Raw genomic sequence first — 18,774 nt, 5'->3', positions numbered from 1 at the left:
CAAAATGGCACACGTGTGTGTGTGTACGTGTTTGAGTGTACAGTATGCGCGCGCGTGTGTGTGTGTGTGTGTGTGTGTGTGTGTGTGTGTGTGTGTGTGTGTGTGTGTGTGTGCTGGAAACAGGTTTTAAGACAGACAAGAATGGAGATAACCAGAAAAAGGGCCACAAAAAACAGTGAGGTACTGGTACAAAGACACGTTTACGCCGTGCTTCAAGACAAGAGATAAAGAAAGAAAGAAAGAAAGAAAGAGAGAGAGAGAGAGAGAGAGAGAGAGAGAGAGAGAGAGAGAGAGAGAGAGAGAGAGAGAGAGAGAGAGAGAGAGAGAGAGAGAGAGGGAAAAACAGGAGAGCGGAGAGTGATTGTTCATGACAATCTCCCTGGGGCTTTTGTATGAATTACCTTTAAATCCTGCGATTAGGGGGGGCCAAGGAAAAGGAGAAAAATTTGGGAAAGAAAAATGAACAAAAAAAACTCAGTACTTCAGTCTCTGTGAAGGAGGTCGCAGACCGACTGACAAACACATAAAAGGAAAGAGAGAGAGGAGGGGAGGAGGAGAGGAAGGGAGGAGGAGAGGAGGAGAGGAAGGGAGGAGGAGAGGAGGAGAGGAGGAGAGGAGGAGAGGAGGAGAGGAAGGGAGGAGGCAGGATTCCGTGGACATACTGTTGGAAGACAGGGGGATACAGAGAAGGGAAGACAGAGCGCGAGAGAGAGAGAGAGAGAGAGAGAGAGACTGATACATAGAGATCACTGGAGATAGCTCTGTTGGAAGGTCGAGGGTCAAGGGTTAAAGAAGTAGTCCATATCTTCACTTCAGCTTAAAGGCCTCCAGTTCTTAGTTCTCTACAAAAGACATTGATGGTGCCAGTAAAACACCATCAATTGATTAACAAATAAATGTATAATCACATTGTTTGGACGTTTGTCAATTCGGGGAAAGCAAAAAAGCAAACAAAAGGAAAGACTGACACGTATACAAAAAGCATTGGGGCAAAGCATCCGGGATAACACCCCCGTTTTAAGAAAAAAATGCCTCGTCAGCTACTGGAGCTTAGATGACGTTATTTCAATGTTATTCTATCGGACCGCTGGAACGTTTGTGGCCTCGCCCGGTGCCCAACGCGTGGGCGTTGGAGAGCCGTGGTTGGTGGGTTATGTGGGCTAAAACCCGCCCCGGTTCAGTTCTACCATGCCTGGTAGTTACTGAACATCCTCCCATGCTCCAAGAGAGGACATGATATTGGATTTCCCCCACAGTACCGAGACGTGAAAACATGAGAAACAAATAGTCACAGTGACAACAGAAGACTGAATCACTGAATCAATGAATCGATGAATCAATGAATCAGAGATAAAAAGAGATGAAAAGATAGAGAGAGTAGAGGGTTACTGGGAAGCTTATGGCCGGTCACATGTACCACACAGCACGATGGGGGGATGAGGGGCAGAAGAAAGAGGGACCACAGTACCTTTGACTCTAATATCCGGATTGTGAGCTTGAAAAAAGAGAAAAGGAGAAAGAGAAAGAGAGGAGAGCGAGCGGTTAAGGAGAGGAGAAAAAAAACACGGCAGACTATTTACCAGAGTGTTAGTTAGTAGTGTACTTACGAGCACAGGCACCCTTACACACTCGCACACACACAAAACACGCAACACGTGTGTTTGAATGTGATGGATATCCCATGTGACACAGAGTGTGTGTGGCCGTGACCATCCTCATGTAAACCTCTAGGATTTCTCTAGGTGTTGTGAGGGGGGGGGGGGGGGGAGATTAAAGATGACATGCTTTATCAGACACTTAGCCTGTTGTGACGTATCAACGGATGAATGTTGCATGTAGAAATGTTTTTCATATACATACATGCGTGTGCGTGTCAATCTGTTGTCTTATATCGCCAACATCCAGTCCCTAAATGTCTTACACAATCTCAGATGTCGCTCGCTGTAACCTCACACTAGCTCACACATACACACACTGGCTCAGGTGGCTGCTAGTAACGGCGATCCTCCTCTCCTTTTCCCAGAGTGGAACAGGATCCCTTAACAGAACTAATGGAGCGCCAGGGTTCCTAATGAAACGTCAGGGTTAAGAAAAGAGCAGCAATCATCCCTGAACCCTGAGCAAAGGGGCAGCAATTTACCAGCTAATTGCACTAAAGATTTCTCATTTACTTCCATCATATTCCACTCACATGGGGACAGGGAGGACTGTGTGTGTGTGTGTGTGTGTGTGTGTGTGTGTGTGTGTGTGTGTGTGTGAGCGCGGGCCTATGGGTCAAGCTGCAGAATTAATCAGCCCCTTATAGACATCAATGCTTCATTATTTGTTGGGCCAACTCTCGGCGGCTGCTGATTAAAGTGAAATTAATCTGGAAACAATTATATATCACAACGTCCAGACCCATTCAATCACCACCCAGAGGTAAAGATGGAGAGATGGAGGGAGGAGAGGAGAGGGGGATGAGGGGGAGGGTAGAGAGATCAGGCGGGATGGGGAGAGAGAGCAGAGGGGTAGAAGGAGAGAGAGGGGAAGAGCGAGGGGGGAGAGAGTGAGTGAGAGAGAGAGGGGGGAAGCAGGGGTAGAGGCTACCGGCATGTATACATTGATTTACATGATCTTAAGTAACGTTTACTGCACTTGGGGGCCTTTAACAACCCCATCAGCTCCAGGTGAGCCTGCCGTAAAAACAGGGAGGGCTCCTCTTAGACTTTAATCATGCTATAGCCCAAAGTGCTCCAGAAGCCATTGAGCCTCACTCATTACTTGGTCTATAGTAGACGCGCACACACACACACACACACACACACACACACACACACACACACACACACACACACACACACACACACACACACACACACACACACACACACACAGTGATGTATGTATAATAACGGTAGTGTGTGACTAGAGGAGCTACCAGCCCGTTAAGAGAGAAGCCAGATCAGTGGTAACACAGAACAGCCATTCAGCAGTACTGAGAGGGGGATTATGGGCTTCCTAGTTCCCAAGTAGAGCCTCGAGTGTACCAGGGTTAATTAACTATTGAACACAGTTAAGGAAATAATTTGGCCTTTTGTGAATAAAATTGCACTGTTTTAACTACACAATTGAGTTTACAAATAGCTGTGTTTGTGTGTGTGTGTGTTTAATGAAACGCTAACCATGGACTGTTTTTTTCTTCCCGCCAGACAGTCGAGTATTAAAAGACAAATCACTACAAAGAAATGCTACAGTAGCAAGTAGCTGGAACTGAAGCTTGAGGTGGGGAGGGACACCAGACCAATCATTTTGGTCTCTCATTTCAGTGAAAATATCAATAGTAGATGGTTTGTTTTTCTTGTGAGCAAGAGAGGAGTGTGTGTGTGTGTGTGTGTGTGTGTGTGTGTGTGTGTGTGTGTGTGTGTGTGTGTGTGTGTTGTCTAGCGAGCATCAGCCTTGGATGATAATGGAGAACCATCAGTCGTTACACTGACCTGGAGGCAAACAGACATCTGGGGAGAAACAGAACCAGACACACAGACAGACTGCAGCTGGTTGGAGTGTGTGTGTGTGTGTGTGTGTGTGTGTGTGTGTGTGTGTGTGTGCGTGCGTGCGTGCGTGAGTGCGCGTGTGTTTGAATGTCTGAAGGAGAGAGAGTGTGCGTGTGTGCGTGTGCATGAATGTGTGTACAGTATGTGTGTCTGTGAAGGCACGTGTTGTGGTGCTGGGTGAGATATTGCTGGCTCTGCAGTGCTATTCTGGGCGATGGAGAGATGTGAGGGAGGGATGACTGACCACCAGTCCAGCCCCAGGAGAGGAAGGGCAGAGGGGGAGAACAGGGAGCCTGGGATGGGGTTCTGGAGCTGGACTGCTGGAGAAACCTTGGGGCAGTAAGTCTGCAGTTTCCTGGTTCCCAACTAATACACTCAGTCTCTGCCTGTTCACCAGCTGCACTTCTCAGAACACACACACACACAACAATATTTTAACAATATTCCATACATTACTTTAAAATCAGTCTCCGTCTCTAATGGCACCCTATTCCCTACACAGTGCACTACTTTTGACCAGGACCTATAGGAGCGATTTGGGACACGTATTCAGTGTGACTAAAGGAGACAACCCTACTGATGAGATATTCAGAAGCCATAATAATGATAAGAAGAAGAAGAAGCAGCAGAAGAAGTAGTAGAAGAAGAAGCAGAATGTCACGTCCTGACCAGTTAAGGGTTATGTGTTGTTGTAGTTTGGTCAGGATGTGGCAGAGGGTATTTGTTTTATATGGTTCGGGGTGGTGGTGTAGGTAGTAGGTTGTTTTATTTATGTATTCCGGGGGTTTTGGGCACTGCTCTGTGTTTATGTATTTCTAGGTTTAGTTAGTTAGTTGTGGGTATAGGTTCTAGGTTTGTTTTCTAGGTAGAGTTAATTGGGATTGGACTCCCAATTGAAGGCAGGTGTGTTGAGATGCCTTTGATTGGGAGTCCTATATTAGTAGGGTGTGTTTGTCTGTGTGTTTGTGGGTAATTGTTTGTGAGCACTGCTTGTTTAGCCTGCCACACTGTTTGGTCGTGAGTATCGTTTATTGTTTGTTTTTCCTGTGGATGCTTTGCGTTTTTTCATTAAAAGAATGAGTATCCACATACGCGCTGCATTTTGGTCTCCTCTCCACTACGACAACCGTGACACAGAAGAAGAAGAAGAAGAACCTGTTGCTCTCTTAACATAACCTAATGTCTGCAGAAGGAACGAGCAGCGTTGTGCAAGTCCATAAAAATTTACTTTTCTATCCTCCGCAGAAGAGTATTTTGGAACACTGATAAAAATCTTGGTTATTGGACATGATTGTTACACAAACATAGATGATTCAGTCCGTTTACTGTAACTCAAATCGTCAAGGGAAGACATTGTTATCGGTTTGTTGCTGCAAAATCCTTAGCAAACTCTTACATAAACTTGACATCATTTCCAAGGAAGCACAAATGATTTCAGCCAACTGAAGTTGTTTTCTTTTAAACAAGGATACTTCCACGTCTCAGAGACGTCTATTAATTTGCTGCATTTTGCAAGCGGGAACATTACAGTAAAATCAAGGACACTATTTTACCATCTCAATCACACACACAACACAGTGACAATTTACTCAACCTATCATCACTGTGTTTTGTATGGAAAAGCAATAAGCAGAGTAGTATTGAACAGTGGACTACTTCCTTAAAGCCACTCAAAATGGAGATGCATCAAGCCACATAGTGTCAGACAATGACAGAGAGAGAAAGAGAGAGTGGGGTCTGAAATTATTGACACCCTCGATAAATATGGGCAATAATGACTGTATAAAATAAATCTGTTAAATAGTGAGCTATATTTTATGTAAAAAAAATTGGGGGATTATTTTATGCTAATACAATTGCTGGGAGAAAAATATTTTGTTTAACAAGTCATGTTTTTTTTCTCAAAAAGGTAGAGGTCAAAAATATTGACACCCCTAGCACCCCAATGACTACATCAAGCTTGTGACTCTACAAACTTGTTGGATGCATTTGTAGTTCGTTTTGGTTGTGTTTCAGATTATTTTGTGCCCAATAGAAATGAATCGTAAATAATATATTGTGTCATTTTGGAGTCACTTTTATTGTAAATAACAATAGATCACGTTTCTAAACACTTCTAAATCAACGTGGAATATATCATGAGACATGCAATCGTGAATAACGATGAGGGAGAAAGTTCCAGAAGATCAAAAGATCAAACCCTCAAGACATGCTAACCTCCCGGTATTGGTAACAGTGAGAGGTTAGCGTGTCTTGCGGGTATGAACTTTGACCCTCTGTAACTTTGTCACTCATCATTATTCATGATCGCGTGTTCTTGGAGGAGAGAAGAAGACGACTTAATAACTACTGTGTTCTTCTCCTCTCTCATTCAGCATTTGCTATGGGGGAAGGGAGGGGGAGAAAAGTAGCAGAAAAAAAAGTAATGAAGGACTAGGTAAACGTCACTGCCTCCTAACTCTCAATAAGTCTTAATGTCGTTGTACTGTAGTTCCACTGCATATAATAGACTGTCTAACTGGTGTTCTATCGAGACAGCTAGAGGGTATAGTAATACCCTCTAATATCCATTCTTCCACTGAGAAAATTACACTATACACTCTTTGTTTGAGTGTTTGTATAAGCGATTGGATAAGAACATATGGTATGTGGTTTGGGGGGGGGGGGGTTGTACTGTGAATGTGTACAAGGCAACGCGGTGAGATTGTCCGGGGGTCAGAGCGGGGTCGAACAAACACGCAGAAGTCTTAGCTGGGCGATTGACAATTGGTGGCAGCAGTGGGATCTGTCCCACGCTAATGTTCTGCTGTTCTATCTGGTTGACGTCCCTTCCCCCTTGGCGGAAGTCATTCTCCTGCTAACTTCTAATCCCAACAAAAATACCCCTTTATCTTCAGCAGACACAAATGACGCATGGTGGCCCTCACCACCTCTGACCCGCTACTCTGAAACAGGAGAGAACATCTCAAGGACAGAGAGGTGGCACTTTTAAGTGTACCGCTCGCTACGTGCAGAGTGATACCATGGGTGCATCCGAAATGGCACACTATTCCCTATACAGTGCACTACTTTTGGCCAAAAGTAGCGCACTACATCGGGAATAGTGTGCCATTTCGGACCGAGCCCAACCCTCTTCCTAACTGACTCACGTCCCAGCCAACCCCTGCAGGGTTTCAGTTTCAGACTAGTTCTCCTAGTGGATGACTTCAAGGAGCATCCTGCCTTTGTATTTTGGTGTTTGAAGGCTAAGAAAAAGTGTCTGAAGACTAATAATGAGCCAAAAGGTGTTATTTTCAGGGGAATGAGGCAGCGGTCGGTGCTCCCTCCACAGGGCCAGAGATAATCAGACACACATTATTGACACAGAAGAAATTAACTCCATGATGATGAGTAGAGTGTGTCAGTGTGTGTGTGTGTGTGTGTGCGCTCGCATTTTTATGTGTGTGTGCAGAGAGTGTCATGAAACCTGAAAACACACAGCTGGGGGACACCATGCTAAAGACTGTTGCATGCTTCCCAGTCAAAACAGTTTACTCATATATTATGACAAAATCATGACTTTGGCGTTCGTTTTGGTGTTCGGCAGGTGTTTTTTTCCCGGCTGTTCGCGCACACAACATTTTTGCTTGAGAGGCAAGTCGAAGTTCAGTAGCCGAAGTCTACGCCCCTTCGTCGGTGATTGGTCAACAGTACTACTCCTAGTAGGAGTGGGAACTATGGATTCTTCAATGAAATGTTTGTTGTCAAAGTTTTAATGCAAATTTTTCCACTTGAGAAATAATGCACCAAACGTCTTAGATGTAAAATTGTGCGACTTATACCTCATCTGCAAAACCGTCAAAATGTATTACAGATTTCTTGGTTAATCTTACATTAATTAGGAGTATTTTGAGGAAGTCTTACTGGGTATGTTGTTGCTACGGCATCTCAAGAGGGACAAACATTAATATTGCTGAGTTCTGCTAGGAGCAAACCCAACCATGTATGCGGGCACCTTAACGCTAACTCGACCGCTAAATGAGTGGGGGACACCATGTTAAACTCTAACTCGACCTCCAAATGAGTGGGGGACACCATGTTAAACTCTAACTCGACCGCTAAATGAGTGGGGGACACCATGTTAAACTCTAACTCAACCGTTAAATGAGTGAGGGACACCAAGTTAAACTCTAACTCGACCGCTAAATGAGTGGGGGACACCATGTTAAACTCTAACTCAACCGTTAAATGAGTGAGGGACACCAAGTTAAACTCTAACTCGACCGCTAAATGAGTGGGGGACACCATGTTAAACTCTAACTCAACCGTTAAATGAGTGGGGGACACCATGTTAAACTCTAACTCGACCGCTAAATGAGTGGGGGACACCATGTTAAACTCTAACTCGACCGCTAAATGAGTGGGGGACACCATGTTAAACTCTAACTCGACCGCTAAATGAGTGGGGGACACCATGTTAAACTCTAACTCGACCGCTAAATGAGTGGGGGACACCATGCTAAACTCTAACTCGACCGCTAAATGAGTGGGGGACACCATGTTAAACTCTAACTCGACCGCTAAATGAGTGGGGGACACCATGTTAAACTCTAACTCGACCGCTAAATGAGTGGGGGACACCATGTTAAACTCTAACTCAACCGTTAAATGAGTGGGGGACACCATGTTAAACTCTAACTCAACCGTTAAATGAGTGGGGGACACCATGTTAAACTCTAACTCGACCGCTAAATGAGTGGGGGACACCATGCTAAACTCTAACTCGACCGCTAAATGAGTGGGGGACACCATGTTAAACTCTAACTCAACCGTTAAATGAGTGGGGGACACCATGCTAAACTCTAACTCGACCGCTAAATGAGTGGGGGACACCATGTTAAACTCTAACTCGACCGCTAAATCAGTGGGGGACACCATGTTAAACTCTAACTCGACTGCTAAATGAGTGGGGGACACCATGTTAAACTCTAACTCGACCGCTAAATGAGTGGGGGACACCATGTTAAACTCTAACTCGACCGCTAAATGAGTGGGGGACACCATGTTAAACTCTAACTCGACCGCTAAATGAGTGGGGGACACCATGTTAAACTCTAACTCGACCGCTAAATGAGTGGGGGACACCATGTTAAACTCTAACTCGACCGCTAAATGAGTGGGGGACACCATGTTAAACTCCAACTCGGGCTAATTGATGTGATTATTTGTTTGAATAATGGACCAGATCCTAATAAAGACGGTCAGAGATCGAGGCAGAACAGAACATGAGTTCTGTGTGCGTGTGGGTGAGGAAAGAACATGCATTCTGCTCCGCAATCGGCTTAATATCAGGGAATCAGCCGACAAAATAAGATTTGCTTGATAACAATTAAGGCCGTTTAATGATGTAGGGGTTGAGAGGGAAACAATTAACCAAACATGATTTCTCAGTTATCTTTAGGGCTCGTATCTCTGCATTGTATAGAGGAGACTTTGGCCTGTTTCAGTATTTGTTTCACACCCGGCTTCAAAGCTAAACAGCAACGCGCCGGGCATTTACAACGCTGCTCTGTACCCTCTTGTTAAGATGCAGAGCTTGGAACAGGACACACACAATCCATCTTATCCACACTGCCTTAACTACAATAAATGTCAGTGTTTTGATTGAGGTTAAAGGTCAGCAGCGCCCCATGGGGAGGGAGTTAGCCAGGCCTTTGTAAAGAGAGAGATGGAGAGGTTAGAGAGGAAAGAGGAGACTGGGATCAGATGCTACTTCAGCTGGCTGTTCAAAGCCATATAGACCCCCAGGTTGGAGTCCTCCGTGGTGTGAGAGCTGGGGGAATCATGGATGGACAGACAGCTTCAGAGGTAGAAGAGAGAGTGTGATTGGTGTGTGTGAGAGAGAAAACGTGTGTGAAAACATGTGTTGCTTTGTAACAAGGTCTTTCATTGTGGACCCATATGATGTATTCACGTGTATGTGTACGGCCACTGTAGGCGTGTGTATTCTTCAGTAGACCTACCGATGTTGCAGTGCTCGCCGGTCCAGCCCTGGTTGCACTCACACTTGCCCTCCTTGCAGACTCCGTTCTTAGTGCACATGGGGTGGCAGGCCTTCTGGTCACAGACCGTACCCGTCCAGCCCTCCTCGCAACGACAGCTGCCCCCGAAACACACGCCGTGGGAGCCGCAGTCCACCGCACACACCTCTGTACACACACACACACACACACACACACACGCACACGCACACACACACACACACACACAGAAGGAAATGTTAGTGTCAGTGTGTAATGACGTAGAATCGCTAGCTAGTTATCTGGGTGTGCTAGTAGCGTCCACGTCACCCGCTTTGAGACCTCGAAGTGGTTGTTGAAACAAATTCATTCATAAACAAAACAGACACAAGGTTTCATCTATCTCTGTTTCAACTGTAGCCAGGCAGGGTCTCCGTTGGCACAATGCTTCCACTATTGTGTTTTGGGCTGGCAGCGGGTGGGGTCGGGTGGATATGGTTGTCAGCCTGGTATTTCTCAAATAACACCTTGCTACCCTGACACGTCTGTCCCCCGTGGCTGACACAGTGTAGCATGAAGAGTCTGGGAGGTTTTGAAGGTTCCTGGGTGGGGCACGGTGGTGGTGTTGGTGATATGGGGTGTGTGTGTGTGTGTGCATGCGTGCGAGGGGGGGGGGCAGTGTGGGCAGAAGTGTGATCATTGAGTATGGACAGTTCAGGCTATGAGAGTAGACGTGTTGAACTTTACCACAGACAGGGTAAGAATAGGATAAGGGTAGAGTACGGGTAGACACTGTTAGCCAGCCATCCAGTCAGACACAAGGATTCCCACTGTGCCTGAACCAGAACGACCAAACCAATCAACCACAGATAAATCAATCCTGCTGCAGTGGGGCCCATAGACGGACGCCTGCACACAATCTGGGCTTGTTTGGTACAGACTACCGACGGATGGAATGTTGCCAGTTGAGATGGAACTGTTTTTGTCTCTGTTCTTCAGAGTTTAGACCATTTGAACCAGAAGTGTGCGTTAAAATTCCACCAATCAATTTTAGCTCCGAGTGAAAGTGACACTTGTTTTCCATTCTGAGCCTTTTTGTTGCGGTTACATGAAGACGACAGGAACGCCTTTATCGATATGACCTTTAAATATAAACTGAGGGGAGCGGTGTTTGAATGAATTGTTGTTTGCACAAAATATAAGAGAGACAACATCACATTTTTGTCATTTAGCAGACGCTCTTATCAAGGGTGACTCACAGAAGTGAGTGCACCCATTTTCGTCCTGGTCCCCCGGGGGAATCGAAGCCACAACCCTGGCGTTGCAAGCGCCATGCTCTCCCAACTGAACCACAGTCTCAATTTTTAGTCTTGCGTCTGTCTTGGCAGGTCTGTACGTACAGACAGACAGTCAGGGTTGCAGGCAGCAGATGTCTGGCAGGGTGAAGACTATACTCAGACAGAGCCACCCTGGCTAACTACTGCATACTACCTCTTACTGAAATACAGTCCTGTCGAAACACAACCCAATAGACGGGATGAGACCTGTGTCAGCGAGTTCAGAACAGGACAGATCACTGTAGCAATACTGGAAGAAAATCCTCATACAATGTTGACTACCTACAGCGCTATAGCCCGGGTATAGGAGTAACAGCAACTCAAATGTTGACTACCTACAGCGCTATAGCCCGGGTATAGGAGTAACAGCAACTCAAATGTTGACTACCTACAGCGCTATAGCCCGGGTATAGGAGTAACAGCAACTCAAATGTTGACTACCTACAGCGCTATAGCCCGGGTATAGGAGTAACAGCAACTCAAATGTTGACTACCTACAGCGCTATAGCCCGGGTATAGGAGTAACAGCAACTCAAATGTTGCCACTTCTTGGACTCTTTGCAGGCAGGGACAAATAATCAACCGTAGGACCATCGCTATCAGACAGTGGCTAAGAGAAGCAATTCCGGTTGAAGTCAGTGGCTAGATAGAAGACATTGATTGAGCGGAGTTCTCTTTGACTAGCTATCATTCAGTGGCTGGAAGATGGAGCTGTTAATCTCGGAGTCATTCCAGGTAAGATCACAAGCCCAACAGACCCCCGACCGCTCAGTCTTTCTCGGTCTCTAAAGTACCATCAGCCCCCTGGAGGGGCTGCGCTCAGTGTGGGCCGCCGCTGCCTGTGGCGAGCTGCCATTACCGCTGTGCGTGAGCGTGTGTGAGAGAGAGTGTGTTGTGTGTCAGGAAGTGGCGCTGTTCGTCACTGTCATCGCCGTGTCGCCGGGGCGGCGTGTGTGTGCGCGAGACGTGGCGGGCACTGTGTGAAGCAGGGAGGAGGGAGGGAGAGAGAGCGGCCTGGAGGGGTGACCAGACCGAGGCTCTGGTCACATCTGTCTGAAGGTCACCGTGGTCCCAGGCGGTCCAGACCAAACTGTCTCAGACAAAACAATAATAAAGACAGAAGAGGAAATATGTTTCTGCTTAACACCCATGCTTCTCCTCTCTCCTATTCCTCTGTTTTTACTTTATTCCATCTGTCTAAGTCATTATCTCACTCTTTCTCTCTCAATTCCACGCCTTGACAGCCCCAAAAATATTTAGGTTATCTCCGATTTTTTCGGGCAATTCTCACACACAAATGTCATTGGGAGGAAGGATGTTTGACATGCTTTTAACATTGTTATCTTAATTCTTTTTTTGAAAATCACTCACTCTGAAAAATGTATATACTTGTAGAGTATATTGTTCCAAACAATACGTCTTGAAATGAACAAGATAAAAAAGGGTACTTTTGAGATATAAATATTTCTATTTTTTATATTTACCATATCAGAATCGCCGCTATAAGGAGTATATTGACACCAAGATGTGTCTGTATCATGTACGGTTCACAGATCATAGGGTCTTACACAAACCATGTATAGGTCTAAAAAGGGACTCAAATTTCCACTTCCTCCTAATAAAAATTTAAAAAAAGTGATAGAAGTGTCAAACAATCAACATTTTCGGGCTGTCCTGGTGTGGAATCGCCCTCCATTCTTTCTCTCTTTCTCTCAGTCTCTCCCTTTCTATCCATCCCTCCCTCTCTGTTTTCTAGTAATTATCAGTACTGTCTTATTTAATTGAAACTCAGTGTAATTAACAAACCCACGGCCTATGCTCTCCCTCTCTCCATCCTTCTCTTTGCCGGCTGAGCCAGTGTGTTAGAGCCAGATAAACACAGCTTTCTCTCAAATGAAAAATGGATCAGATCGATGTGCTCTCTCTTCTCTAAGCCCAGTTAATATAAAAATCACACTGTGGCCTTCATAACAGCATTAGTCAACAAAGCAGCAGTGAAGAGAGAGAGATACAGAATGAAAGAGAGCGAGAGTGATACAGTGAAAGGATATAGCTGGGAAGGCCATGGCACAACTGTGTGAGAGAAGCTCTGTGAATGTGAATGACACCTTTACTAGATATCCAGCTATCTCCTCGTGGTGAATGAGTAGTAGCTAACAAATGTCGTACTCCTGAGTTAACATTAGCTAGCATGCTAATGTTCTAACAATGTACCAAATGTAATACTGCTAAGTTAATGAGAGGTTAACATGCTAATGTGCTAAAAAGGTACCAAATGTAGTACTGCTGAGTTAATAAGGCTAGCATGCTAATGTGCTAACAACATACCAAAAATGTAGTACTTCTGCGTGAAGGCTTGCATGCTAACAACTAACAACCTTTACCAACGTTCAAGCAACGTGCTCACACCAACAACGTACCGATGGAGCAGTCGGGGCCGGTCCAGTTGGTGTCGCAGGTGCAGGTGCCGCTTTCGCTTTGGTAGGTGCCGTGGCCGGAGCACTGGTCGGGGCACATGGTCTTGAGGATCTCACAGTTGGTGCCCCCCCAGCCCGGGCTGCAGTGGCACTCCCCGTGGATACACACACCATGGGCCGAACAGCCAGGGTCCAGGCAGTCCACTGGAGGGAGGAGGGGAAGGAGAGAGAGGTTGATTTGTCGCAATCAATTCCCAACCAACTGCTGTCACTTTGGATTGTTGCATAAAGCAAATGTAAACATACAGTACGCAAACACTCACTGGGGAACCGTGGAATTGTGTTTGTGTGTGTGTCGGTGTGTGTGTATACCATCTCTGTGTTTGTGAGTGTCTACAACTCAGCGTTCAACACCATAGTGCCCACAAAGCTCATCACTAAACTAAGGACCCTGGGACTAAACACCTCACTCTGCAAATGGATCCTGTACTTCCTGACGGGCTGGCCCATAGGTGGTAAGGGTAAACAACAACACATCCACCATGCTGATCCTCAACAATAAGGCCCCTCATGGGTGCGTGCTTAGTCCCCTCCTGTACTCCCTGGCCAAGCACGACTCCAACACCATCATTAAGTTTGCCGATGACACAACAGTGGTAGGCCTGATCACCGACAACAACGAGACAGCCTATAGGGAGGTCAGAGACCTAGCAGTGTGGTGCCAGAATAACAACCTCTCCCTCAATGTGAGCAAGACATAGGAGCTGATCGTGGACTACAGGAAAAGGAGGGCTGAACAGGCCCCCATTAACATCGACGGGGCTGTAGTGGAGCAGGTCGAGAGTTAAGTTCCTTGGCGTCCACATCACCAACAAACTATGGTCCAAAAACACCAAGATAGTTGTGAAGAGGGCACGACAACACTTTTTCCCCCTCAGGAGACTGAAAAGATTTGGCATGGGTCCCCAGATCCTCACCTGTTCTATTACACGCATGTGCAAAAATAAAATGCAAGTTGCCTGGGGCTGATGCTTGTTGAGCTGCAGTTACTTCCCTCTGCTGTCTTAGCGATGATGGGTCTTAATCTGTCCATTGACTACTGACTGGGTCACAGACCTCACAATAACATTCACTGCAAACTAATTGCATTAGCGTCGGATTGTGGTGTGTGTGCGTGTCAGTAGGAGGAGGTTGGCAGAAATCCATTTTATTGAGCAGTGAAGATGAGATTTTGTCCCATAGGGAAGTGCAATAATTGGATCTAATGTACAGACAGAGCTAGCCTTCTGGTGGGTTGTTTTGTAGGCTAGCGTAGCAGGTACATGCAAGGATAATTTAGCTAATCTAATATTCTCCTCCATTCTCTGTCTGTGTGTGTGTGTGTGTGTGTGTGTGTGTGTGTGTGTGTGTGTGTGTGTGTGTGTGTGTGTGTGTGTGTGTGTGTGTGTGTGTGTGTGTGTGTGTGTGTGTGTGTGTGTGTGTGTGTGTGTGTGCGAGCGAGTCAGTGTGTGTGTGTGTGTGTGTCTCAAGCCACGCATCAATAGGGACAGCGATGTAATTATTTTTTGTCTGTGAAGTAGAGAGTAGCAATTGTTTCTGTAATACTGAACTATTGGCTGGCGGTAACGATTATGATGATGAATGCTGAGCAATCACACACTGACTGGCTGACAAGGAAGGAAGAGGGGAAGAGGATGTGTCTGAACACACCACGAGGAGAGGGCGAAAAGGACAGGGCAGATCAAAAGATCCCTCTAACAGGAAAAACAATGAGAATCTATGATCTCATGCTAATGGATTAATACATCTGGCTAAGATGATCTAGCCTATCATGTGCCCTGTCTAAGCATCGCGGCTCTACAGAGTGACAGCAGCCAATGCTTCTGATCTGGCCTATCTAGGCTTGGCGGTGCTACACAGTGACAGCAGCCAATACTTCTGAAATCCTTCCTTTCTCCCATCTCCTAATCACTGTTGATGTGTATGAGATATTCTGTAGGTATGATACAATACTTTATTGTCCATTGTCCATCTATGGGCTTCCATCCTATTTCTACACTAGATGCAGATAGGCTAGATTATTTTTTATTTTTTTTATTTATTTCACCTTTATTTAACCAGGTAGGCAAGTTGAGAACAAGTTCTCATTTACAATTTCGACCTGGCCAAGATAAAGCAAAGCAGTTCGGCAACATACAAAAACACAGAGTTACACATGGAGTAAAACAACATACAATCAATGATGCAGTAGAAAAAAATAAGACTATATACAACGTGAGCAAATGATGTGAGATAATGGAGGTAAAGGCAAAAAAAATAATAATATTGTAAAGCACTTTGTGACAACTGTTGATACAAATACAACTTAGTTGATTGATTGGATGATTGATTGATCGATGGATGGACTGGTCTCTTACCTTCTTCACAGTTGTCTCCCTTGTATCTGGTGTTGCAGACACAGACGCCCATGATACAGATGCCGTGTCCCCCACAGTGGATGTCTATACACTGGTTGCTGGGCACGTCACACTCTGTCCCCTTCCAGCCACTGAAGCACAGGCAGCGACCCCTGGAGTACTGGCCGTTACCACTGCACAGCACGGGGCACGAAGCTGCAACGGGACACAGAGGGACAAATGGATGTTAGTGTACACAGCGTGTGTATGTGCATAAATACACACACGAGCATATGCATAATACAGTGTGCACATTCACACATGCATGGCAACATAGTCTCATGCGATATATGTTCCATTTAAACGCTTTTGCTAATATTGTTTATGAATGTTTTTTTGTTGGAGTAAAATATTGCATATACATGAGGTCACCAGGTAAATAGAGATATATACAGGGTGACACCAGGTTAATAGAGATATATACAGGCTGACACCAGGTTAATAGAGACATATACATGGTGTCACCGGGTTAATATAGATATATACAGGGTGTCACCGGGTAAATAGAGATATATACAGGGTGTCACCAGGGGGTATCACCAGGTTAAGAGATATATACAGGGTGTCACCAGGTTATTAGAGATATATACAGGGTGTCACCGGGTTAATAGAGATATATACAGGGTGTCACCAGGTTAATATAGATATATACAGAGTGTCACCGGGTTAATAGAGATATATACAGGGTGTCACCGGGTTAGAGATATATACAGGGTGTCACCAGGTTAAGAGACATATACAGGGTGTCACCAGGTTAAGAGATATATACAGGGTGTCACTAGGTTATTAGAGATATATACAGGGTGTCACCGGGTTAATAGAGATATATACAGGGTGTCACCAGGTTAATAAAGATATATACAGGGTATCACCGGGTTAAGAGATATATACAGGGTGTCACCAGATTATTAGAGATATATACATGGTGTCACCGGGTTAATAGAGATATATACATGGTGTCACTCGGTTAATAGAGATATATACATGGTGTCACCGGGTTAATAGAGATATATACAGGGTGACACCAGGTTAATAGAGATATATACATGGTGTCACCGGGTTAATAGAGATATATACATGGTGTCACCGGGTTATTAGAGATATATACAGGGTGTCACCAGGTTAATAGAGATATATACATGGAAACCGGGTTAATAGAGATATATACAGGGTGTCACCAGGTTAAGAGATATATACATGGTGTAACCAGGTAAATAGAGATATATACATGTTGTCACCAGGTTAATAGAGATATATACATGGTGTCACCAGGTTAATAAAGATATATACAGGGTGTCGCCGGGTTAATAGAGATATATACATGGAAACCGGGTTAATAGAGATATATACAGGGTGTCACCGGGTTAATAGAGATATATACATGGTGTCACCGGGTTAATAGAGATATAAGGGACACAGAAGTCACTTCAGCAGCTCTTCAGTATCATTCTGAGGGAATATAAGCAGAGTGCTGATGAATAGTGATGGATGGAGGGACATTAGACTTTCTAATGACTTTTGAGACCCTTTTCTCTTTGTTTGCGCTCCAGTCAAGCACACAGTGTTGTATAATTATGAAAGGGGAGATGGAGAGAGCCTCCTTGATGGAGGTAGTAGTAGGCAGAGACACAGAGGTACTGACTGACTGAATCAATGTGTGTGTGTGAGTGAGTGATAGTGTGTGTGTGTCTGTGTGCCTGAATCAATGCCTCCAAGGCTTCTGTATGTACACGCCGGGACAACACTCTACAGCCAATTACGGGAGGAGATAGTGGGTTTACTCCTCTCAAACGGCGTGTGTGTATGTGTGCGTCTTACCTCTTGAGCAATCAGGCCCAAGGAACCCTGGGAAGCAATGACACGTTCCAGACAGACAGTCACCGTTGCCATGGCAATTGTGGGGACACTCCATAACGGACTCTGAAGAGAGAGAGAGAGTGTTAGTGAGTGTTTGTGTGAGTTAGAGATATGCATACAGCCACAGGAAGAAGAAGACGGAGAGAGTAGCGACAGACAATGCGAACGACGCCCATATCCTGATATAGAAAACTGATAATTAGCCAGGCAGACCAAAGTACCACACATGTACGCACACACACCCTCTCCCTGCCTCTATGCTCTAATCACCACCACCCCCATATGCCTGATTGAGACAAACGGGGTCTCTTTGCTTGCCGTAGCCCACCAATCAACACCTTGTTACCACCAATCATCCAGCTCACACTACCAGCACCCCTCTGTAGCTACAAGACGGACAGAATATTACCAGCCTTTTACCATCTCTCTCCTTCTATATCTCTTTCTATCCCTCTCTCCTCCACATTATCAGGCCAATATTACCAGCCTTTTACCATCTCTCTCCTTCTATCTCTCTCTATATCTCTTTCTATCCCTCTCTCCTCCACATTATCAGGCCAATATTACCAGCCTTTTACCATCTCTCTCCTTCTATCTCTCTCTATATCTCTTTCTACCCCTCTCTCCTCCACATTATCAGGCCAATATTACCAGCCTTTTACCATCTCTCTCCTTCTATCTCTCTCTATATCTCTTTCTACCCCTCTCTCCTCCACATTATCAGGCCAATTTTACCAGCCTTATACCATCTGTTCCTGTCTCTCTCTCTCTATCTATCACACTCTTCCCCCAATCATTCTGTCCTTTACACCATTGGGCCAAAATTACCATGCTTTTCAGCCCTCCCTCCTCCTCTCTGTCTAGCTCTCTTTTGGGTACATGAACCAGGTTAGGAGAGGGAATTAAGGTATTGAAATGATTTCTCTGAAGTTGTACCAGGCATGTCATAGTGTGGTTCAGTAAATATCAAGCCAACACGCTAGATCCATGTACTGCCAAACAGGACTTCTCAATATAGCTAAAGGTTCAGGGTAAAGGTTGAGAGCTGGTGTGTGTGTGTGTGTGTGTGTGTGTGTGTGTGTGTGTGTGTGTGTGTGTGTGTGTGTGTGTGTGTGTGTGTGTGTGTGTGTGTGTGTGCTTATTGCAGGGGCATGTCCAACCTTTATAGCGTTCGT

At 45.3% G+C, this 18,774-nt stretch overlaps 1 protein-coding gene across 5 annotated transcripts in view; it reads right to left on the bottom strand.

The window, feature by feature from the left end:
• Window positions 1-18,774, bottom strand: part of LOC115191833 (teneurin-3) — a 109,708-nt gene that overhangs the window by 74,650 nt on the left and 16,284 nt on the right. For 2 of the 5 annotated variants that reach the window (XM_029749781.1, XM_029749783.1), the window contains exons 4-9: window positions 17,561-17,662; window positions 15,704-15,898; window positions 13,290-13,490; window positions 9,536-9,721; window positions 1,469-1,495; window positions 402-410 (exon numbers count right to left, since the gene is read on the bottom strand). In XM_029749781.1, coding sequence (XP_029605641.1) covers window positions 402-410; window positions 1,469-1,495; window positions 9,536-9,721; window positions 13,290-13,490; window positions 15,704-15,898; window positions 17,561-17,662 — 720 coding nt within the window. The remainder of the gene's footprint in view (window positions 1-401; window positions 411-1,468; window positions 1,496-9,535; window positions 9,722-13,289; window positions 13,491-15,703; window positions 15,899-17,560; window positions 17,663-18,774) is intronic. The other 3 variants (XM_029749784.1, XM_029749785.1, XM_029749782.1) reach the window with 2 other exon arrangements.

The sequence above is a fragment of the Salmo trutta genome, chromosome 4, assembly GCF_901001165.1.
Source record: "Salmo trutta chromosome 4, fSalTru1.1, whole genome shotgun sequence".
In the NCBI taxonomy this organism is placed as follows: Eukaryota; Metazoa; Chordata; class Actinopteri; order Salmoniformes; family Salmonidae; genus Salmo; species Salmo trutta.
This window is presented reverse-complemented; position numbering and strand designations above follow the sequence as displayed.